General features: G+C 45.1%; 1 protein-coding gene across 2 annotated transcripts in view; it reads right to left on the reverse strand.

Moving 5' to 3' along the window:
* Positions 1–22,046, reverse strand: part of LOC105832805 (sonic hedgehog protein A) — a 42,210-nt gene that overhangs the window by 18,669 nt on the left and 1,495 nt on the right. For both annotated transcript variants that reach the window (XM_036287567.1, XM_036287566.1), the window contains exon 2: positions 20,325–21,755. In XM_036287567.1, coding sequence (XP_036143460.1) covers positions 20,325–20,711 — 387 coding nt within the window. In that variant the 5' untranslated portion in view covers positions 20,712–21,755. The remainder of the gene's footprint in view (positions 1–20,324; positions 21,756–22,046) is intronic.

The raw sequence follows: 22,046 nt of genomic DNA on the forward strand, positions 1-22,046 counted from the left end.
GAGTAGGTTGCAACAGGAGAGAAGAAGCATTGGCCTGGCAAAGTGTTTAAGAGCGTTATCTTCTCGGCTATTAGTCTTTCTTGGTGTGTGGCCTCCGGTCTCACCGGTCGTCCTGCTCTTGGAGAGCACGAGCTCGTGCAAGGGTTAAGTTTAAGTAGCCCCCTTATCTCGGCTCACCATCTACATCCCGGGAGATTCATGGAGAGGATCAAGGGGAGCAGGGGGTTGAGGGAGGGGGGGAGAGAAGAAGGGGACAAGAGAAAACGTGAACGGGGGATGAGGCGCGAAGGATCGACGCGAATTCCCTTGCTTCCGAATCGGAGTCGGGGAGAGAGGTCCATTCATGCGATGTGCATTCGCGAAATTTACCGACGACACCAGATCGAGAGAATATCTCCCCGTATATATCACACCCGCGGCGTCGACGTGAGCCGAAAGAAAGCATCCGAGGAATGATTCTACACTTGCCAATGTGATCGCGACAACACCTACTACATTACGATCGGAGTTGGTGAACAAGTAAATTCTAGCCGTCGACATATTACCTTCCGTAACGCACGCGCGCGCGCGCGCGGACCTTCCACATCATTTGAAAAATCGAAATTCAATTCCAGGTGCAACGAGCTTTGTCATGCGGATATCTTTTTCAGGTGTCGGACCCCGCGATTATCATAGGTGGGTCTACGGTAATCGACAGCGATCGATCAATGGAGGAAGGGTGGGGAGACGCCGCGACAGACATCCGACAGTTAAAATAACAAGTGGATGTGTCCTTTGTTAATACGTTTGGTTTATTAATAGGGCCCGCTGAGCGTCCCACCGACAAGCCTGGTGTGGGCCCATTGTGATAGGGAACGCGCGGCGCAAGTAATTCCCGCCAGATTGATGGCCAACTATTACCAGAATTTATCACGCCTGCCAGGCGACTATTGTGACGTATGTGTAAATGAAAAAAAAAAAAAAAAAAGAAACGATCCTGGCAAACAGGATACCTCCCTCTGTCCGTGACACAGAATGTCGTCGTCGGTCACCTTCAGAACGACGACGTTCGGATTTCGCGAACGATGCTGTCCATAAAACTTTACGGAGCGAAAGTTCGACTTTTTTTTCAATAATATACGTTTGATTGATCGCGCACATTAATATTACCATAATAACAAAAATTTGAAAGCGCGAAACGTACGCGGCACTTTCTCACGAAACGGGCATTGATTAACTGAGCAAAATTTGCAGGGACCAGAGAGATCACGAAGCGAGGAGGTGAAAAGATTTTGCTAAAATGTCTGAGGCGACGATAAAAAAAAAACCCGGATCGCTATGACCGTTGTAAAATCTTATGACGATCATAACGCGATCACGAGATGCATAACAGTATCGATCGTTCCGCTACTTCTGGCCAAGCTCCTTTTAAAACTGAGGCCTCGTTTATCGCGTATCGAAGACCCCGATGACATTAATCGAGCCATAATCGCGACAAATCTGTCTCGATTAATCATCGAGGAGCGGGGCGTCGTTTTTCGGCGACCAGATCAAATTCAGATTTCGAAGGGCCGATAACTCTCGTTGAATGTTCCGCCAGATCGTAAACATCCGCCCAAGTTACCCCGCTAACTCGCATTAACCGAATCAAAAACACCGTAAATTAAACGGGTATTATCTACAGATTGTGTGCTGCTTTTTGTTCAACGCGCCGCGCAATAATCTCGTTATTTATTGGACCGCGACTGACGCTTCCGTAAACACGAGTAGGATATGTGTGATTCGCGAGGAGTCGTTAATGTAACGAGCTCCGCTGGGCGACTAGGTTGTATTTTACGCCACTAATACCCCCTGTCAGGGGATTAGCGCTCGGCCACTCTCGTACGGAACTCAAATGAACGGTCTGAAACGAGTAGGATATAATGCAGATATAGTGCAGAAAAAAGAGGCACCGAGATATCGTGCGAAGGTAGCGCAACAATGAGAAAAACTTAGGGAAAAAGGTAAGGCGAATAGAAATTCACAGATGGATGACGAATATAGGAAAGTTTATTTTTCATTTTTCACTTTTCCACATCGCGTAGAGCTGAGTTGCAATCAGTTTTGCAATTCTTCACGGACTATAGACTGGCTGAAAGATGTTAAAAGGTTAACTACCGTGCGACAGAGACATGGCTAAATTGCAAACACGACAATTCCCCTGGACCTTTCCCTCGTCACGCCGCTTTAAATATTTGTACAGGTAGATTAGTCGGAGTAAAACGCGAGGATGAATGAATTTTTACGTTTCTGTTGTTGCGAGAAAGGAAAAAATAATCGCTCTTTTCCTTTTACTGGAGAGACGGGACAAAAATTGGAGAAACATCCAGAGAAAGAGAACGTGACAAGGGATTAGTCACATCGAAAGATTTTCCATGTTATTCGTAGCGAAACATATTGTTTAATGGTCGTGTTGTTGTTGGCCAATGAGATTTCTGACAAGCGGGGCATGAGATTGTGTTTGTCCAGAAATATGACATTTTTGTGTTTGAATAGCACAACGCCGAGAAACTGGACGTTTGCATAGTGTTCCATAATAAATAGCTTTCGTACTTATTCGCTTCTCAATGTTGGGGATCATCCTAAAGTGAGGGTTAACAAAAAAAAAATAAGGAAATCATTCTTGTCTATTAAAAAGATAACTTAACATTTTCTAGTGTATGTATGTGTTTAACTTTTTATTCAAATATAAAAAAAATTAACGAATGACATCGCGATAATTCGTTTCGTCGACTTCCGTAGTTGTCAAAGCGAAAAAAAATTGGTTATTGCGTAGCGTGTACGTTGCCAAGGTAAAGAATCGTCCTTCTAGCACAAGAACATTACGAAGAAAAGAAGGAGGAGGAGGAGGAGAAGGAAGAAGAAGGAAGAAGGAGAAGAAGAAGAAGAAGAAGAAGAAGAAAAGCGAAGAGGCAAGTGAACGCGAAAGGGCTCGTGCTTCCGGCCGATCGCCTCGTTAGCATCACCGTGTTTCCAGTTGGTGAACGATAACCGCTCGTTAACGGCGATTAAACGGCGAGCTAAACATCGTGGTGCCGCGAGACGAAACAATCTCGCAGGCACGTTGAGCCCCGATTAAAATAAACAAGGTGCTGCTCGCCGCCTCCTGCAATTGCTCGCTCGCTCGCTCGTTCGCTCGCTCACCTCCGCGCCCGCGTTTTGTTGCTCTCTTCGCCGCTGTTTCCGCACGATATCCAATCGAGCGAGTTCGTATTTCGAATACACGCCGCGCAATCAGCCGCTACCCGCGCTACCAAAGCAATTAGTACTTTTAAAATAACAACGTGTGGAAACAAGAGGCAGGAACGCTCGTACAAGACTTGAGTTGTTCCCGTTAATAAATTATCATTGCCAATCGCACCGCGCCAAACGCACAAGGGGAAATTTAAACCTCGGAATTGGCAGTAAAAGGAACGAATAATTTCCAAACGTGAGAAATAATTAATAATGATGAAGCCTCCTTACGAGGCTTATATTCGTCAACGAGTACAAATTTATATCGTTTAACTGCAGTTCTTTCGTTGTAAAAAATCTCTTTCAACTTGTGTTTTCATTCGGGATAATTTCCTTTCTATTCGATAGGCAATGTCGGCGAGCGCGTAAGCTCAAAGACCCGTGTAGAGGAAGAAACATCGCGTGGATAAGAGCACAGAGAGAAGCGAGAGAAGGAATATGCCGAGGAGAGGGCGAGAGGATGAAAGAAGAAAGAAAGGAGAAAGAGAGAGAGAGAGAGAGAGAGAGAGAGAGAGGGAGAGAATCGTGAGAGAGTCCGGTTGTTGTGTGCCGGTAGGGTCGGGGGTCTTAATAAGATGGAAAGAGGTGCTTTGTGTTGGTGGTTGCACGAAGAGGCGGCCGATAGAGGCAGCCGAAGGGCGGCAGAGTTTACACCTCACCTTGAAAAGGCGTCTTCGTGCCTTACCCGGCTCCTCTCCCTTTCTCCTACCTCACGGCTTTCTCTCCCTCTCCCTTCCCTTCGCTTCGTTTCGTCCGGCACCTCTTCCATCTTCTCCTCCTAGTCCTCTTCTTCGTGTGTGCCCGCCTCGTTAACGCCTCGCGGCGCGGCGGCCAGAACGGACACTGCACACGCAGCTATTTACCAGCCGCCTCTCTTTGGTCCATCTCTCTCATCACAAAGGCAAAGACCCACCTCTCTCTCCCCTCGTCGCGAAATGCCGATATTTTTAACCCTCTTACCAAAATACCGTGTACTATCTTTTCCCTCGCCGTTCAATCTCGGTAACCGCGACGGTATACATTTCCGAGATCTCGCCGCTTCTCAAAATCTTGATGGCAATATTAACGTTCAGTGGAGAAAGGATGAAATTTACAATTGATTATTGATTTAAAAAATTGTCAATAATATTCACTTATAGGAAAAAGCAAGGAGCGATAAGATCGCTTAAATCTTTAAAAATGTTTACACACACGTGTGAGAAAAATGTAGATTAATTACTAATTAGTTATAAATGCATGTAATTTGTGTGAACTTCAAGTCGATAACCTAAAATCTCCATCGGACAGATATCGCGAGGCATTCGGTTACGGGCGTTCAAAGGCGAGACGGCTTAGAGAGTTTCACGCAGGATACAAGAAAACCATTAGCGGTCTCTATCGCCGTGACAAGAAGTTAAATTAATTACCAGGGCCTAAAAGACACAGAGGACACGGTGGGGTAAGGAGCGGGACGAAAAAGCAAAGGAGGGAAAGTAGCAGCGAGATAGGGAGAGAGAGAGAGAGAGAGAGATGAGGAATAGGAGGAGCGTCGCATGCCATCGGACATTCCAGAGGCCCCGGATGACGCGCTTCGAATTAGGACGATAGGAATAATGGGCCGGCGGACGTCGAGGAAAAACCGTCCCGTGATTCCTCATCGCGAAATTCCGGACCGGCGAAGCCTTCCGTAGAATCCAAGTCCGTTGAAAAATATGGCTACGATTTTTAGAAGACGCGAGAGACTCGAGACCCCGGTGAGGAACGAGTCGAGTTGGCGACGTGGCGTTTTTTCCTCCTCTTCTTTTTCTTTTCCTCAATTTCGTAATACGATAATAACAATTAAAAATAACTGCACGCACCAGCAACGTTCGAATCGCGCTCGAGGATATCGCGGTTCGATATTTGTCTCGAGACCGCAGGTCGCTTACCGCGACCCAATCGAAGTTACGCGGTTTCCATACGCGGCCAGGTGGTTCGAAAAAATGTTTTCGACGAGGTGTGTCAATTCCGTCAAAGCAATCCGGTCCCCGGCGGTCTGTGCGCGCGCGCGCGCGCGCGCCCGCGGCAGGTTTTTACGCGGTCCCTTCTCGCGCGAGCGAGCGGCGCCGTCATCCTCTCTATATCAACATCTCGTTTGTCGCGCGATCGATAAAATGTGTTGCCCGATAAAATGGCCGATCGATCGACGGCCGACTCACCCGCTCCGACGATCGATCGGCGCGCGATCTACGACGGGGAAAGAGGAGGGGAGACGTCCTCCTCGCACGCGTCGAATTTTTCCGCGCGAGTCTCTTCGTGGAAAAAGGCAACCGGATATGACTGGCGCTCGGTGATTATTTTTCATTATTAATCTCGAGTGCTCTCGTATAACACGCGCGCTAAATCGCACGCGATGATCTTTTTTCTTTTTTTTTTTTCCCGAGCGGTATCAGATCCAAACGACGATAAGGAATTTGATAACGCACATACGCCGGTCGTGACGCGCCGGTCTCACGACAAATTGCCGACCATTGGAATTACTCATGGGGGTTATCGTGCCCGATCGTGCTCCGGGACGGAGGAGAGACATTTTCGGGACGGGGAAATGCGTTCTCCGTGTAACGTTCGAGAGAGAATGAAAACCTCGCGACGAGGGGCCTCCTTTAACGGCCGTCGCGCGGATGTTTTGACACGGTCGGACACGGACGGGGGAAGGGAGGGAGGGAAGGAGGGGACCAGATATTTCCACCCTCCTCCCTCCCCACCCGAAACCCCAAGGAAGCCCTATCTCGGACCACGCACTAACCCAGAAATACGCGTGGCCAGAAATACGAGAAATCGATGACAGATGAAACTCGAGAGGCGGCGGCGGCGGCGGCGCACAAGAACCAAAACGATTTCGGCGATAAGTGTCGGGTTACGATTTCTAGCGGGCAATTTTTCCCTCCGCCGACCCCCAACCCGACCCAGTGAGAAATAGTACATCATCATTTCGATGTCGATTCGACGTCGAATTGATGTCGAATTTATTACCGTTTCCTCGCTGGGGAAAGAGCCGCGCCACGCGGCGCGAGAGAGTGACGAGGGAAGGGACGTACGTTACCTTCGCTGTCGCGAAAGGTGCAGATTTCGCGTCTTGCAATTTGGCGAGACGGTTAGGGCCGAGAGATGCATGGCGCGCACCGTGCGTGTAAAATCGACGTGTAAAAAGCGGCGGCATAAATCGCGCGTGTAACGACGTGGCGCGATCGCGGCCGCGTGGTGGTTAATTGTGTCCGACGACATCATAATTTCGGCGCATAATTCTACGCCCCTGCCGCCGTAATTCGCACGCGGGGCCTTGATTTATGTCGAATAATCTGCGCCGGCGATCGGAACGGCCGAGACACGTTCGGTATACTTAATACCCCTTGCGCCGCATCGGGGTGATCGATGGCTCGCGTCGTGACTGATATCGTGGGGGTGCATAACCGGTCCGCGAGACGGCTATCCAAAAAAAAAAAAAAAAAAAAGAAACAAAAAGGAAATTGATAGGGGACCGCGTAAGGGCAAACGATAAAGTAACGGATGGGAGACGGAAGGGAATCGCGACGAATTTAATATCGTCGCGCGAGCCACGGCGATTGTCGAAACGTCGCAGCGGGCGCCAAGCGGAGAGTCGAAAATGACGCGCGATTACGCGCGATATTTCCACGTTCCCTCGCGAGCGAAATTTATATAGATATCGCGATAAGGGAAGAACCGGTTTCTGAAGGACGTTAGAGAGAAGGACGATAATGAGATTTGAGAACGATGAAAGTTACATGTCGATAAAGAAACCAGCTCGCGTCTTGTCATCCGCGTCTGGCGGCTCGCGAATCGCCCGGCTGGAATTTTTACTGCGCAATAAAACTCTGCTGTTTTTCGCATAATTAATTACTTGAAAATAAAGAATTGAGAGAAGTAATAAGAAAGAAAGGTCTACCCTCGTACTCTGTATGATTTCGAGGGCCGACTGTCAGTAGTGACGACCGACGAGAAGGTAAGTGATAAGTAAGCACGCGGGGATGATGGTACGCGTGCGGCTTAAAGATGAGAGGAAAGATCCGAGGGACACTGTAGATTTAATACTTCCGTTCCGATATCCTCTATCACGATCGATACTCGGAATCTTTCGTGGAGTTTATTATGGCAGCGTAGATGATGGCCGCGAAACCGGTCGTAGCGCGATGAAGAAGAAGATAGAAACGGAGAAGGGATTGAAGGAGATCGGAGGCTGATACACGGTGTAAAGTATATGAAGTAAAGGCGCCGGTAAAAACGGCAGATTCGACACGTGCTTCGTACTCCCATTCGTATCTCCCGATCGTGATTGGCACTTCGATCTTCTTGCGAAATTTATTATTGCTCCAGGAGCGGAGAACCGGTCTACTGTAAGCGAAATCGACGTGGGAAGGAAGACGGGAGGTGAAAACGGACGGGAAAAAGATGAAGAAAGCTGCGAGAGAAGTTTGCCAAATCAGACGTGCCCCATGTTGACGACTGTGACCGGCAAGTCAATCGCGGCGATCCGATTCTCTACGAATAGAAGCGGATTTTAGGACAAATCTAACATAAAAGTACAGCCCTTGACTCTCAGTTTAAATTGCAGTTCTGCGGCTCTAAAGTACATTGAATTTCAAAAATAAATAAATAAGAAAAATATACATACAATTATTGCGTGAAACAACCAAAAGAAAGATCTTCATTTTCACACAGGATTTTCTCTATAAGAGGAAATCTATAATAATTATGTAATAATTTTTTAATTGTGTCCTGATTTTACGAATTGATATAAAAATCAATTTCCGAAATGAGATAATGAGAACGAAGATCGAAGATGGTAGAAAATATTGGCACGCCGTCAAGGGAAAAGGCAAAGCACGGAGAAAAATGGTAGAAAGAGAAAACGCGTATAAGGTAAGAGAAGTGGTCGGTTGCCGCCCCATTAATTAACTGCCCCTCTTCGCAGCCCTCCGCCCCCGACCGTTCCACCAAGGGCGCAGCCATTCACAGCTTGCTGCACCGATCGCGCTCCCTCTTCCTCTCCACTTTCTCATTTCGTTCTATCGCGCCGCTCTTTTTTTTTTTTCTTCTCTCGGACAGTTTCTCGAACGTGCGGCTAATTACATCAAAATGCAGAAGGAGACGTAATTACAAATTAACGATTATTATATGCGGTGTATTATCCTAACTGTGAAACGTGCAGTCTCTCACTTGAACGCGACAGTATATATTACACGTGTTGGAAACCCAAAATGGTGTCACGAAATTTACGAGCGTGTCCTCTGTCTCTTTCGTTTCGAATTTAAATTGACATTGTAAAACAAAAATTAAAAGGCCTACGGAGTGAAAATGAAGAGAGTTATGTCTTTAAAGTTGTCTAATTATAAGATTGAAAAAGAAATGGCTATTTCAGTTTCCGACAAGCAAAACTCATTCCAAGCTTGTCAAGGAATCTATAATTGAAAAGAAATGAACGGGCTTGCAAATACAAGAACCGACACGCATTGTAGTTCCATGCCGTAGGCATAATGGTCTTGTGTGCGAGCACTTGCATTCTTCGCAGATTACATTATGTTGAAAATATTAATTAAAGTGATCGAACAAAACTGCCAATTCACTATGGCAATTGCATCAGAACCGGTCAACGACGGTTAACGAGGGAACGTCGGAAGAGCGAAACTTTGTTGTTGATATTATTTTAAATTCTCAAAACGGCCAGAAACGTGTGCAGCACATAAATTATCTTACTTATAAATTATCTTACTGTTTTTATCGTAGTATTTATCTAGAACCGATTGTCTTAACGAGCCATTTTCTTTACATCCAATTCTCAGTTCTAAGCTTTAAGGGATCGACATTATTCATCGCTCATTTTCCATTCACAATTATGCAAGATTTTGCAGGAAATTGTGCAACGTGAGGCTCGTTCCGCGCTTATTAACCTCGGAAAGGCGAAACACGCCGCGAACACGGGCACGAGATAAGAGTAAGAGACGGGCGGAAGATTTAATGCCGTTATTTAAGGGATCCCGTCGTCGCGAGCGATCCCACGAAACGCGCACAGGGACACAGGCGCTGCACCGCCGAGGACCATATCGGCAGGGACGATTACACGCCGTGGAAGCCATTGTTGTCGTCCTATGGAAATTAATTGAATGTATTTGAATAAGCGCGTTGTTCGCCGCTTGTTCCTACTTGCCCACCTACGCCGAACACGCGCGAGCCATAAACCGTGGTCGCGTTTCAAGTCCCTACAGGGCGCTCCAAAGGGCGGGGTTCGTCCGATTTGGTAAGAGAAGAATAATAACTCTGCTGCACAGCAAGTAGCGAAATTAATACAAATTCAAACGTTAAGATACAACTTGCAACTAGACAAAATACATTTACCGCAATCGCAGGTACTGAGCCTCGTATACTTTGTGCGTCTCGCGACTGGAAGGATATGACGCGAGGTCTCGCGACGCGTCCGTTTTTTTGAGAGGAGCACGGGAGCCACGATTATGGCCTTCGATAAATGTACGACATCGTCGTAAAGCTGGCGGCAGTAAAACGCCTGGAAGGAAAATAAGTCGCGCAGTCGGCCGCGCGATTAATTACCCGAACCGCAAAGGCGTCATTAAATTCTCGTGGGCCGCGGCGGCGGCGCGCGGATTGTCGCGGGCGTAAAATGAGAATATTAAAACCGCGGATTCGTGGAAACGTCGAGAGAGAGAAAAAACGCGCCGTGTCACGACGCGTTGACGTACGCGGCGAGGTGTAATTTCTTTCCTTCTCTCGCTTTTGTTATCCGATCCTATTTAAATTTCTAAAATATCCGTAGCGGTCGACGATTAGGTGATCGGGAGTTTAAAATGAAAATCCACGACAATAATAGATAGCGAATTTTAAGGTGGGTAAATCATTTTACCAACACGAGTTCTTCAATAATTGACGACGGAATCTTTAAGGTAACACGATTTCCTAAATCAAACGTAAATAAGTGACACATACGACGTAGGTGAAGTTCACTAAATTCAAGATGGAACGTATTAGCAAGTGTTCACCAGGTTTATTCAAACACGTGAACCTGAATTATAATGAAAAAGTATTATGCATTTTTCATAAGTACATAGGTAGCTAATACATATTATTTCTGTTTAACATTACGACTGGAGCGGCTGTTGCTTCGAATATACGTACGAATGCGTTTCTGTGCGTGCCTCTGGGGGCACGCATCTGTATTCCTGTATCAATACACACGGCGACAGATACGTAAGGGTTGCTGGGAAAGCTGTCCTCTCATACAATGCACAATGGTCACGCGTCCTGTGCATGCTACACGGTTATTTGTTTATTTATTAACTGCACGCTCGTGTTTCGTGCCGCCAACAAAGGCTCGCGGATTAAGTTTCTTTAACTATTGGTACCTCGGACTCGAAACAGCGGGTCGCAATCCTTAATCTTTCGAGGATTATGCGGGTCTAGATTTGAAAATTATCTAAAAGGTCAAAACATGCTATTTATGTATAGGATAATGTGGCGACAATAAGAAAGACAAGGAGACGAAGAGAGAAAGAGAGATAGAGATAGAGAGAGAGTAAGAACGACGGCGTCTTTTAGGATATTTTCATTATAGCCAGTCTAAACATTCATTTTTCTTTAGATTAACGATTTCAAGTTGTTCCTTTCTATTTTCCAATTTTACATATTTCTAATTAAAAATTGTTTTCTTCTTTCGTTCGCGCTTTTCAGATTCTTTTATTTTTAATGGTTTTTTTTTAAGTCAATCAATATACCTTGTCCCGTCCCTTTATTTTATCGCAAAGTACAGTGTTATGAAACGGTAATTTTAGCCTTTTGTCGCGGACGTTAAAGAAGGCAATAAGTTGATAAGTTATACGGAGTTGACGTGCGCGACGAAGAAATGCGGACGGGAGGGGGAAAAAAAGGAGAAGAAGGAGTATCAGGGCTCGGGGGAAGACCAGGCGATGATGATCCTTTCCCACGTCGGTCATCGCCGACCTCAAACTGGTCATCGGATCCTTGCTTGTAGCGAATGAAGGAAGTGGTCGACAAGATCATTTTACAGCGCCGATGCACCCCATATTTTGCAAAACCTTCTTCTTCGCGCAGCGAGTTTTTCTGACAATTGTAATCGATCGATTTGACAAATATGAATTTCTTAGGCTGCAACACCTTAAGCTAAAGAGAAATATTATCCTCGAAGATGTTTATATCTCCAATATTTGGTTCAATATCAAAGAATGATGCAAGTATCGCTTGAATATTAGAATATATTGAAAATGCAAATTTACCAGTCCAGACTTTACGATGTCTCTATTAGAATCCACGGTGCAGAAATGAAGACACGTTCATATTACGGAAACTCCAACTATATATCGATTAAGATCGAGGTTTGTTCGATCCAGACAGAGTTAAAATGACCTAATTCGAGGTACTTTTAACGAAAGACGGCTCGCGTACAGGTTACACGATCCAATCTCGTTGCCTGCTGTGCGTACACTTGGTGTGCGAGACATACAACCATGTCTCCCGATGCGAATGCGATCGTCGGCCATTTTTACGATTCGCGCTTCGACGTAATCGAGCGATGAAGTCGTTCCCAGTCAATATCGCGGGGCATTCGACGCACGGAGTAAGTCCGCCATAAGGACGAGCAACGCCATGACGTTCTTTTGACCCGTTTGATCCCATGCACACTTCTCACAATGCATTATGGCGGCCGCTTGGAAGACCCTCGGCCCTTCCTTCATCCTTTCCCCGTTGAAACTCGGTGGACCAACCAGATTACGTCTTTCTCTCTCTTCCTCGCTCGTCGCTTTTCTCCTCTCCTTACTTCCCCCCTCCCCCCGCCTCTCTCTCTCTCTCTCTCTCTCTCTCTCTCTCTGTCCTGTTCTCTTCGTTCTCTTACATGTTCTATCTTTCTCTCTTTCTTCGGTTGTCCTTTCTCTACTGTTTCGCCGTCGTTCTTACTCTATCTCTCTTTCTCTCTCTCTCTTTCTCCCTTCGTCTCCTTGTCTTTCTTATTGTCGCCACATTATCCTATACATAATCGAATGCCGCGCGCAAGAAAGACGCGCCACGGCTTTCGCTCCTTACTATTCTTTGGTGCTTATACGCGGTCCCGGTCTGCGGTCTGCAACTTAAGCGTCGTTCACAGGTGTGTTCGAAGTGTTTGTAAAAATCGTAGCAAGGTTATCGCCCATCGATATTCTCATCATCATTAAAGTGCAAGAGGGATTCGATCGGCAGCATCGCGTAATCAAAATTTTAATTATATTAAACCGCGATGCTCTATCTTCCCATTAATTCCATTCTTACAAGTATCGTTCGTTCGAAGTAAATTAATTGTGTAGTGCAATCTATAGTTTGAGTACTATCTACATTATCTTTCGCAAATAGCGCGCGGAAAAATATTCCAATGCGTAGGCGAACCTTGATGACACATTCTGTTAACGGGTTCCGCCCTGAACACTTTAAAGCATCGTGATGAATCTTGATGAGTTCCATTAGAACAACAAGGCGATAATAATGATGATGATAGCCGAGTAGAACAGAAACACCGGAATACGCTGTAACAGTCAAAGCTGTTTCCTCTAAAAGGTTGCATCCTCGGCAGGTAGATCCGTATAACTGGTTATATATACGATATAAAATTGTTCTGAAACGCGTGTCAGGATGGAACTTTAATCAGGACTCGTCGGCCTTGAAGAAACAATGGTACAGTTCGTATTTCTATCAATGACATTCTTTGCGTCAATTTTAATCAATGGGAAAGCAATGTACGTAAAAGAAAAAAGAAAAGGAGTTATCGGCTGATCATAAAAGATTTTGGAAAATATGAAAATATTACCCATTCGAAAATGCCTTAGTTATTTCGCATCGTTGACTGGAATCTAGAAGACGAGGAGAGGAACGTAGGGAAATCGAGAGGAGGGAGAGCGATTTGTCGCTGTAAAGGTATGAACGATCGCATCGGGGTTAACGGAGGTAACCTCGACGTCTGGACGTGCGGGAAACAAATGCTCGTGGATTTACGAGGTTATGCCTGTGCGAAGATAACGGCGCGCGAGAGAGGCCGGGTAGCCCCTCCCCCCTCTCACCCCCTTCGAAAGGAACGTTAAGGCACAGCGCTAATCCTGCGCTCACATTAGTAAAACCCGCCACGGACAGCCGGCAATAAGTAACATCGGACACGTAGAGGGTATACCACGGTTGCGTATCGCGGTTGCGAAAGTTCGAGCGTATTTATGTTTATCGATCACGTAATTTTTCTCACCGTCTTCTCCGGGGAAGATCTGGAAAGAAAGGCGAGCGCGACAGGGAAGAAAAGGAGGAAGCGACAGCTCCGGAGACACGATGCTCCAGTTGGTGCGGTTTATTTAATAAAATTTCAGGATACATTTTAAGGGGCTGTATATTGTACATACATGTATTAAAAAGAGTTACGTTGCCAATAGCTAGAAACATATTGCGACAACGAAGCCAGCTGCGCGTAAATCGTTGCTATTGTCCGCCAGCAAATAGACGCCTATTCGTTGGCGCGGCCAATAAATAAATTCCCAGGACGTGCGATCATTTGTAGTGAACGCGCGTCGTAAATTTTTGCGGGGGCCGCGGGATATTTAACCGGTATCAGCATGATGAATGCTTAATTTTCCCGAGCGCCATTTTTTTCCTTGCCAGCGAGTGAATTATTATTCGAAATCGCGGCCGCGCGCACGCACGCGCGTGTGGGTTGATCTCCGCGCGAGAACTCTGTAATCAGCGCTCTTTTTTTTCCCCCCCCCCTTTCGACCGATACGTTCGTAGGATAATGTCGTGCCGGGAAAGCAAAGCGGTCTATTTATCGCTTTCTAGCAACGCGCCAATTATCGCGTTAGCCAATTGATTTCAACGACACGCGATTGATTTTCAAATGGAGGGAAAGAAAAGATAACGCGAACACATCCACAATAGCGGTCCTAATCTGCAGATGAAGTCGAGTCTTTCGACTCGGAACAGAGAATTATATTAATTCTAATAATATTTATACGAAAAAATATATATCATGGCGTTTCTAAAACTACACAGAAAAAAATTCTCTCAAGTTGCAACTTATATATTCAAATTAATCATCGCGATGAGCAACAATAAGCAGCAGTATATAATCTTCTTAGAAAAATTAAAAAATCTTGAATTTCAAAATATTATAATTTTCTTTCAAGAATATAATATAATTGTTTTGATAATTTTATTCTAAGAAAATTATAACCTTATTAGATCTAAACATGTAGTATTTTCTATTCAACATTTTTTTCTTTCCATTCAAGAAAATTATTCTTAAATAACAAGAATATCATTTTCTTGGTTAAACCATATAAAATTTTAAAATAAATCTTCATTCAAGTAAATCTATTTGATTTAACGCAATATAATCTCATTTCAAGAATTTTGTTTTGAAACTATAGATATTATCGAAACAAGAGTATTCTTTTCTTTCTTTGTAATATTTTTCTTTAAAAAATTTTTTTTTAATACCGAGCTGACTATCATTAGAAGACACATAATGTTGTTTAACGATGTATTCGTTAGGCTTTAGTTCTTCATTGTTCACAATTTCTAAGCACGATATTATGCCCGGTGCCAGGCGGAGATCCCTCTCTCTCAGCTTGCAGAATCGGCAGGCACGTAGGGGTAGACGATCGAGGTAAGTTGCGCTCGCGCATTTCGCGAATCCGATCCTGCAAGCTTCGCGAGCATTCGGAGCCGTATCACGTGCCGCCACGTGCGCTTATCGGATTACCCGGTTGTGATCATCGACCGTCATTGGACACCGGCTGCAAGTCACTGCAAGCGGCTCGGGGCGACGCTATATGCGTGCTCTACAAGTGCGCCGCGCGGCACTTATCGCGATCGTCTCGATCGCACCGTGAGTGGTCGTTCGCGACTCTTCTGAATCGAAGATTACACGGATGTTGCGAACACGCGCGCGATTTTGCACTCGGGGTCTTATCGCGCGTCGGGGGGTTTTTTTTTCTTTTTGCGCGCGCTTTTTCCTTTTCGCATTTCTGCAAAAATAATAACTCGCGAGAGCGACAATTGCCTTCGACAAGTTCGTCGGCTCGTTTTCAACTTCGTCACTCCGATGAATTCTTGTCGCATCTACGACCCGTTAAGGGACACACGCTGGGCATTATAAAATGGTGAGGAAGGAAAGAGATCGAAGAGGGGCAAAAAGAGAAGGCGGAGGTCTCGATCGGACGGAATCGAGAGAGGCCTCGTGTGGGATAGAGCGACGGTCGGGCGGTGGGGGAAGGGGGGGGGGAGAACAGCGGGATGAGGAACGAGAAGCGCGGCTATTAGGTTTATTTGCCGTAATTGGGGGAGCTTTAACGCGCTAAACCAAACACCGGTTATGGCCGCCATAAAACTACCCACAATCACTTAGAGCCGGCGCGCGGTACGCGCTTTTTCTCCCTATTTATTCCGCGCGACCGGCGCTGCTAGTCGCCGCGCGCGATTGCACGAGGATGAGCAACGACAGGACGAAGTGGACGAACGGACGGACGGACGAAGGACGAGTTACCGGCGATTTGTTACTCCCCGGCTCGGGCCCGAGCTACCCTCGCGCTGACTTCTTGCGCGCACCTTTTAACTGCCGCTTAGCGCAATTTTCAATCCCCCCCCCTACGATTCGCCACCTTTCAAAACTGCAGTGACTTCGGATCCGAAATGCAAATCGAATTTGTCCAGGTTTGATTTTTTATAAATATCGAATTTGTTTACTTTTATCCAGGGATATATACAGATTCTCGACTCGCAACAACGTTGGCTAGGATTTTTGCAAATAAAAGGTCAATGTAATGCCATCATATCTGACGTTTTATGCAGAAATAGGACACACATTTATTGCTGTTTCTGTTAATCACTCGTTGATTGTGATTATTGCAATTATACGGCGTGTGTAACATCTTCAAAAAAGAGCAAGTGATTCTCCTAGTCGACGCACTTGTCACTGCTAAAGACATCGTTATAAATTTATCGCGCGCTTTATCCTACAGAAATCCGTCACGTCTTGCTGCTTGCATAAATGTAAAAAATTAATTTATCCGAAGTGGCAAGAGGCAAGAAAATCTGCGCTCATACGTGGGCATTAATCACCGTGGCGAATAACTTCGCTACGTTTTGCGCGAAAGCAAATATCTTATTTCATTTATGCTTTACAAGCGTTTTGACCTATGATCGTCATAATTTAACTAAAACATAGTAAAAAGTGTCAAGAAACCATCGTCTCTCACGACAACGTCGGACTGTAATTTTTTTACATTCGTTACGCGGAAAAGCGTATTTCCTTATTCCTAGAGATGCATAGATACACGAGAAACGTGACGTTTAACGAGCATGTACGTGAACTGCAGATCCGACGGATCGCGGTTCGGTTTGAGAGATTTCGATGCGTGGCCAGGTCCGAAAACGTATCGAATTAAACATCATTGCCATGATGAGCGTTAAACGAGTATAATTGTTACGTCAACAACTGTCTATGAACAATTAATCAACTTTCTTCGTAACAAATTCTAATGTTGATAAAAAAATGTACGCCGAATAAAACGTTAACAATAGATTATCGTAGGAGCTTTGTAAAAGGAGATAAATCGTTCCATATGTTGGACCAATTTTCTTGTATCCAACAGTTTTCTTATTTGTGACTTTCGAACTTTTAAGTGTCTATAAGACCCGGATTTACGGTCATTTTCCCATTAACTGCTTGAAAACCTGATTGTCAGCTTTGAAGAAATATTGGCTCAAAAGATCGGAGAAATATCGGCACCCCACGACATTGCCGTAACCTTCTGCGTGCTTCTTCAAAGGCACAGCATGTACCATTTGACAGAAGAGGGAAAATAAGTGACGGCGGCGGCAGCAGTTATCTTGTGGTAATGTTTGAACGGGTGAAAACACCGCGACGTTGATAGATTCGATGGCGGTCCCGTGTACGTTTAGCGGCGTGCCGGTAAAGGCGGTCCTTCTTTGCGAAATTCGGGTAAATATACGAGGCTAGAAAAGTCCACTCTTTGTATTTCCACCTTGGCTGTTGGTTTACACAAGAGCAACAACCGGTTCGAGCGCTATGCGGCGTGCAGTGGTGCCTAAAAATGGGCCCGGGATCAAGCTGGTAAAAAACACGCACGAACATGTAGGATGAAAATGAACAAGCTTAATGAGCTTTTTTTTCCTTGGCGTGCAAAAGGTAAAAAGATAAATCTTCGGACGTACTCGAAGCTCCATTCAAACTTGTTGAACCAATTTGTTACCGTGCTTTCCGCTCGGTCGGGATTTGACTTTTTAGTCTGAGAAGTGTTATGGTCTTGCAATGGTTTAGTACCTTTTTTTTTGTCAAATAATATATATAAATCTTTTTAGTGCGTATTGATGCATATAGAAACTCTTGCACGCTGATCTAAGCGTAAAAGTAAAATGCAAATATTTCAACTGATAAAATACATACCATATTGGCTAGAGATTATATAGTAACGGTCACAATTTATTAATATCAGGACCAATTTTTGAATCAATATCTATGTGTAATGTAGATTTTTTTTTATTTTTGTTTTTTGTAAATCATTAAGTTGCACAACAAAATGCAACATAACGAAATATAAAAATTTAATTGCGTTTATAATATACCCAAAAACAATGATCTCTTTCTGTTCATATACTTTCTTTTACATTTTGTTCTTCACATGAATCAAACACAGCGTATAAATATTACAGAGACACGGTATTAACATAATATCGCATGGCAAAAATATTTAAGGTGCTTTTAACAGATTGACTGCTCCATCACTCATATGCACAGACACTTCACTTATCATTTACAAACATATATTTCGAAGGAAAGTATAAATCACAAATGGAACAAAGTAAAGATGGAAAGTGCATATTTTTGAGTTTTTCATTTTAAACACATGACGGAATATGTCACGTGACTGCTAGTGCAAGCGTGATTTAGCAAGAGTTTTGAGCAAACTCGGCTTAGCAGTCAACGAGTTAAAGGATATTGATATGCTCGAACAAAATGTCTTTCGATTCACGAAAGATATCTTGTCGTTTTGATCCAGAACGCTTATTATCTGCCATATTCTCATCGTGATTCCCCTTTATTGGCCAACAATTTGAGATTATGTCGGCATATTTGGATATTTTCTGGATAAGCTTTTAAGAATTCAGGTTTTGTCCGGTTAAGCACCACTGTGCGTCCGCGGCGCGGCGCGGCGCGGCGCCGAGGCTGCCTTTTGTGTGACGCGGCGATGTCGACTTACAAATTGGAATACAACGGAGCGGGAGTTAGGAGAATCGTTTCACGCTTCGCGGGGGCGCCAAGTGGAAGGCAAACACCGATAAAAAATGCATGAATAAAGCACTAATGGAGCCTCCATGGGAGAGAAATAAACCTCGAATAGTCTTCGCTCTTCTTAAAGGTGATGACGGGCGGGCGATCGGACGTTCTTTTCTCGCATTCGTTTCCCACAGCATCCGCGGATGATTTTTAAGTCTCAAGAGAGACAAATTTACATGTGAAAGACCGTTCACAAAGACCGTCTAACTAATCGCCATTAATCCAATCGCATTGCTATTCTGCTTTCGTCCCTGTCATATAAATTTCTAGAGGGAAAACGTGCCCCGATGACTCCGAAGAAATTACGATTACTCTCAAAGTGACAGAGAGAGGAAGAATCGTGCGGCGTGTAATAGTATCGTACATAAACTATCGATCTCGTCCGTACGAAGCGAGCGTGATCGAACATGATCGAGCCCGGCTTATCACGCCCCGGCTAGCATTTCACGTGAATCACCTGCCGACGTTTTAACGACGTGCAGTAGCCAGTTTGTCATACGGGGTACCAGGGTACAGTGACACGCATGAAGGTAATAACACACGTTACCGCGCGTGCCGTTCGTGGAACGAACTGTCGATCGATATATTGGAAATTACCATTATCGAGATACCTCGCAAGCGCATTTTACCGGGACTACGTGCGCGTCTTTAAAGAATTAAATAACACACGTAAGGAAAAATATAAAATAAAGCATTTTTCTCATAAAACTTGACAGTGCAAACTCTTAGGAAGACTTGTGCGAACGCCGCTGTTAGCAAAGTCTAATGTGAAGATCTCCGACTGCATTTTTTCCCCCGGGATTTCTGATTATCAACGCTTCACCACCTTGCATCCGGGCAAACTGACCGAGGAACCGAGCAACCCGACAGTCTCGATAACGTCGCGTCCGATTGTCGCTTTAATTAATATGAGACCTTACGCGGCCATGATCGACCGATCGATTGATCGTGTGATACCCCTCGTAAATACGGTGTCATTTCGTAAGATGATTCACCGAATCGTCAGGCTACTTCAAGGACGGTCGTGTTTATTACAATTTGAACAACGGGGCTGTATTTCATCACCGGCGACATTACAATCGCCGTAATTAAAAAATATTCTCTCACACGCAAATAATAAATTATCGGAATCGAATTACTATCGTTTAAAGAAACACAGTTCAAAACTTTTTTTGCGTATTGTTAATATTGATTTTTATTACAACTGTCAACGCAAATCTTTGTAATATTCGGCTTTATTTGTAATTATGATACTTGTAAGTTTGTATTGAATTAAAAGCATTATAAATACTGAAAAATTTTGGACAAATCTTTCTTAAAGATATTTATTGCGCATTAGAAAATAAATATTAAAGGTGCAAATAAATAAGATGTATTTATTTTAATAATTACCGTGTGACTTAACTCCAATTTTATTCGATTTATCTTCAACACGCATAATTTTTCTACAGTTCATTTACAGTTTTATCTCATGTAAATCGCTGGAAAACTATTAATAAAATTATTAATTATTAAAGTTGTTAATAAAATTAAGGTTTCAGACGAATAAATTTGTTATACGATAGAAAAAATAATTCAATAGAAATAAATAATTTACAAAAATAGAATAATAGAAATTTTTCACACTTTTTACTTTTACCAAAAGTTAATCCTTCATTTATTGGCACCTTCGTTTATCTCTTAATAGAAAAATCCGTGCATTATTTACCTGTGTCATGAGGCGATCAGCGCCGGTGCCCTCCTCGTCCTTGAAGATAATGTCCGAGTTATAATTGGGTACCAAGTCTCGGAACTTGGGGTCATATCTAGTTATCCGTCCCTCACTGAGTCCACTTGCGGGCAAAGTATTCTCGCTGACATTTGGCACATGCTGTTTAAAGACCAGAGGAGTAGGCTTCCTCAGATTCGGCCGTCGGCCGGCGCCTCTGCCCGGCCCGCACGCCAGAGCAAGACCACCGTTATCGAGCACGGGCAGCCAGAGGCTGAGGATTAACAGGAAAATCTGGAAGAGCGAGGTGCATGTGCCTACGCGACTCCCAATGGCACAGTGATGGGTCGCCTGGAGGCCGCGGCGACGATGATGATGGTGCACCATAATCGCGTGCCTCTGCCTCGAGGTCGACCTTGCGCGGTCACTGCTCTCGTCGTCTCCAGAATGGCTGGCAGAACGACGGTGACGACGACGACGACGACGACGTCGACGACGGCGGCGGCGGCGGCGACGGCGGCAACGACAATGAGGGTGACAATCCGCTTGACGTTTTGCTACCAATTATTCTCTTCCGCCTCTTGCCACTGACCTCACTCACGCTTAACCATAACCAGGGCATCACACAACCCCCCGTGCACGCACTCTTACACCCGATGTGATCCCCGTAGTTGATAAACTCCGCGCGCGGCCGACCAAAGCGGCTGGCCAATGATGGTTCACTGGGAGAACCTGAACGGAACACGAACGATCGACCGATCGGGGAATTGACGCGAGGCTACAACCTCCCGAGAAATCAAAGGCAGATCCTATTCTTTCTTTTTTTCTTTTTTTTTTTTTTGTTGATATCGAAAAGAGCCGACGTACGATCACCACACCGGTTATTAGGTTGTGATACCAAGTATCAAAGTTGAAGGGGTCTACGAGGATCTTTCTACATCCTAAGTGTCGTCGGATTTGATCGGAGAATTATTCTAAGCCGGGTTTCTTCAACTGTACCGACGTTCTCCCTAGCGGTACCGGGCTCTTTAAATTCTCATGGGCACGCGCCAACACTCCCGCCTTTCCGGAGCGGAACCCTCCGTAATCGTTTTCGTCGGAGAGGAGGTACGTGCGAGTCGACTCACTTGACTGAACTCGGACGACGTCCGGAAGCTAGCACGTTTTCCGGACGAGCCGGTGGTGGGAAATGCAGGATGGGTTTCGGTGGGTACTCCTGCGTTGTTTCTTTAGCCTGGCCAGGTCCAGGAGTACCCCTCTTCCTGCCCCCACTCTACGACAAACGGCCGGCGAGACCACCGCCGCTGGCTGCTGCTAGCTGCTGGTCCCCGTGAGGCTTTCGTGGCCTCCAAAGGTGGTGGTGGATGATCTTGCCCCTCCACCTAGGGCCTCCTGGTACGCGTGTCTGACGTCACGAGGCCCGCTGTACCTCTATTGGCCGGGGCGGGGCGTTCACCAGGTAAACGAAGACAGGTGCACGTGATGGGAGGGAGAAAGAAAGAGAGAGAGAAAGAGAAAGAGTTAAAGAGTGCGAGAAAGGAGGAGAGAAAAAAGATAGAAAGAGAGAGAGAGAGAGAGAGAGAGAGAGAGAGAGAGAGAGAGAGAGAGAGAGAGAATGAGGAGAGAAAGGAAGAGAAAGAAGGTAATCTTCCAGCTTTCTTCTTCTTCGACTAGACACGATCAGTCTCTCATTCTCTTCGTCTTCTCTCTCTCTCTCTCTCT

The sequence above is a fragment of the Monomorium pharaonis genome, chromosome 5 (assembly GCF_013373865.1).
Source record: "Monomorium pharaonis isolate MP-MQ-018 chromosome 5, ASM1337386v2, whole genome shotgun sequence".
Lineage (NCBI taxonomy): Eukaryota > Metazoa > Arthropoda > Insecta > Hymenoptera > Formicidae > Monomorium > Monomorium pharaonis.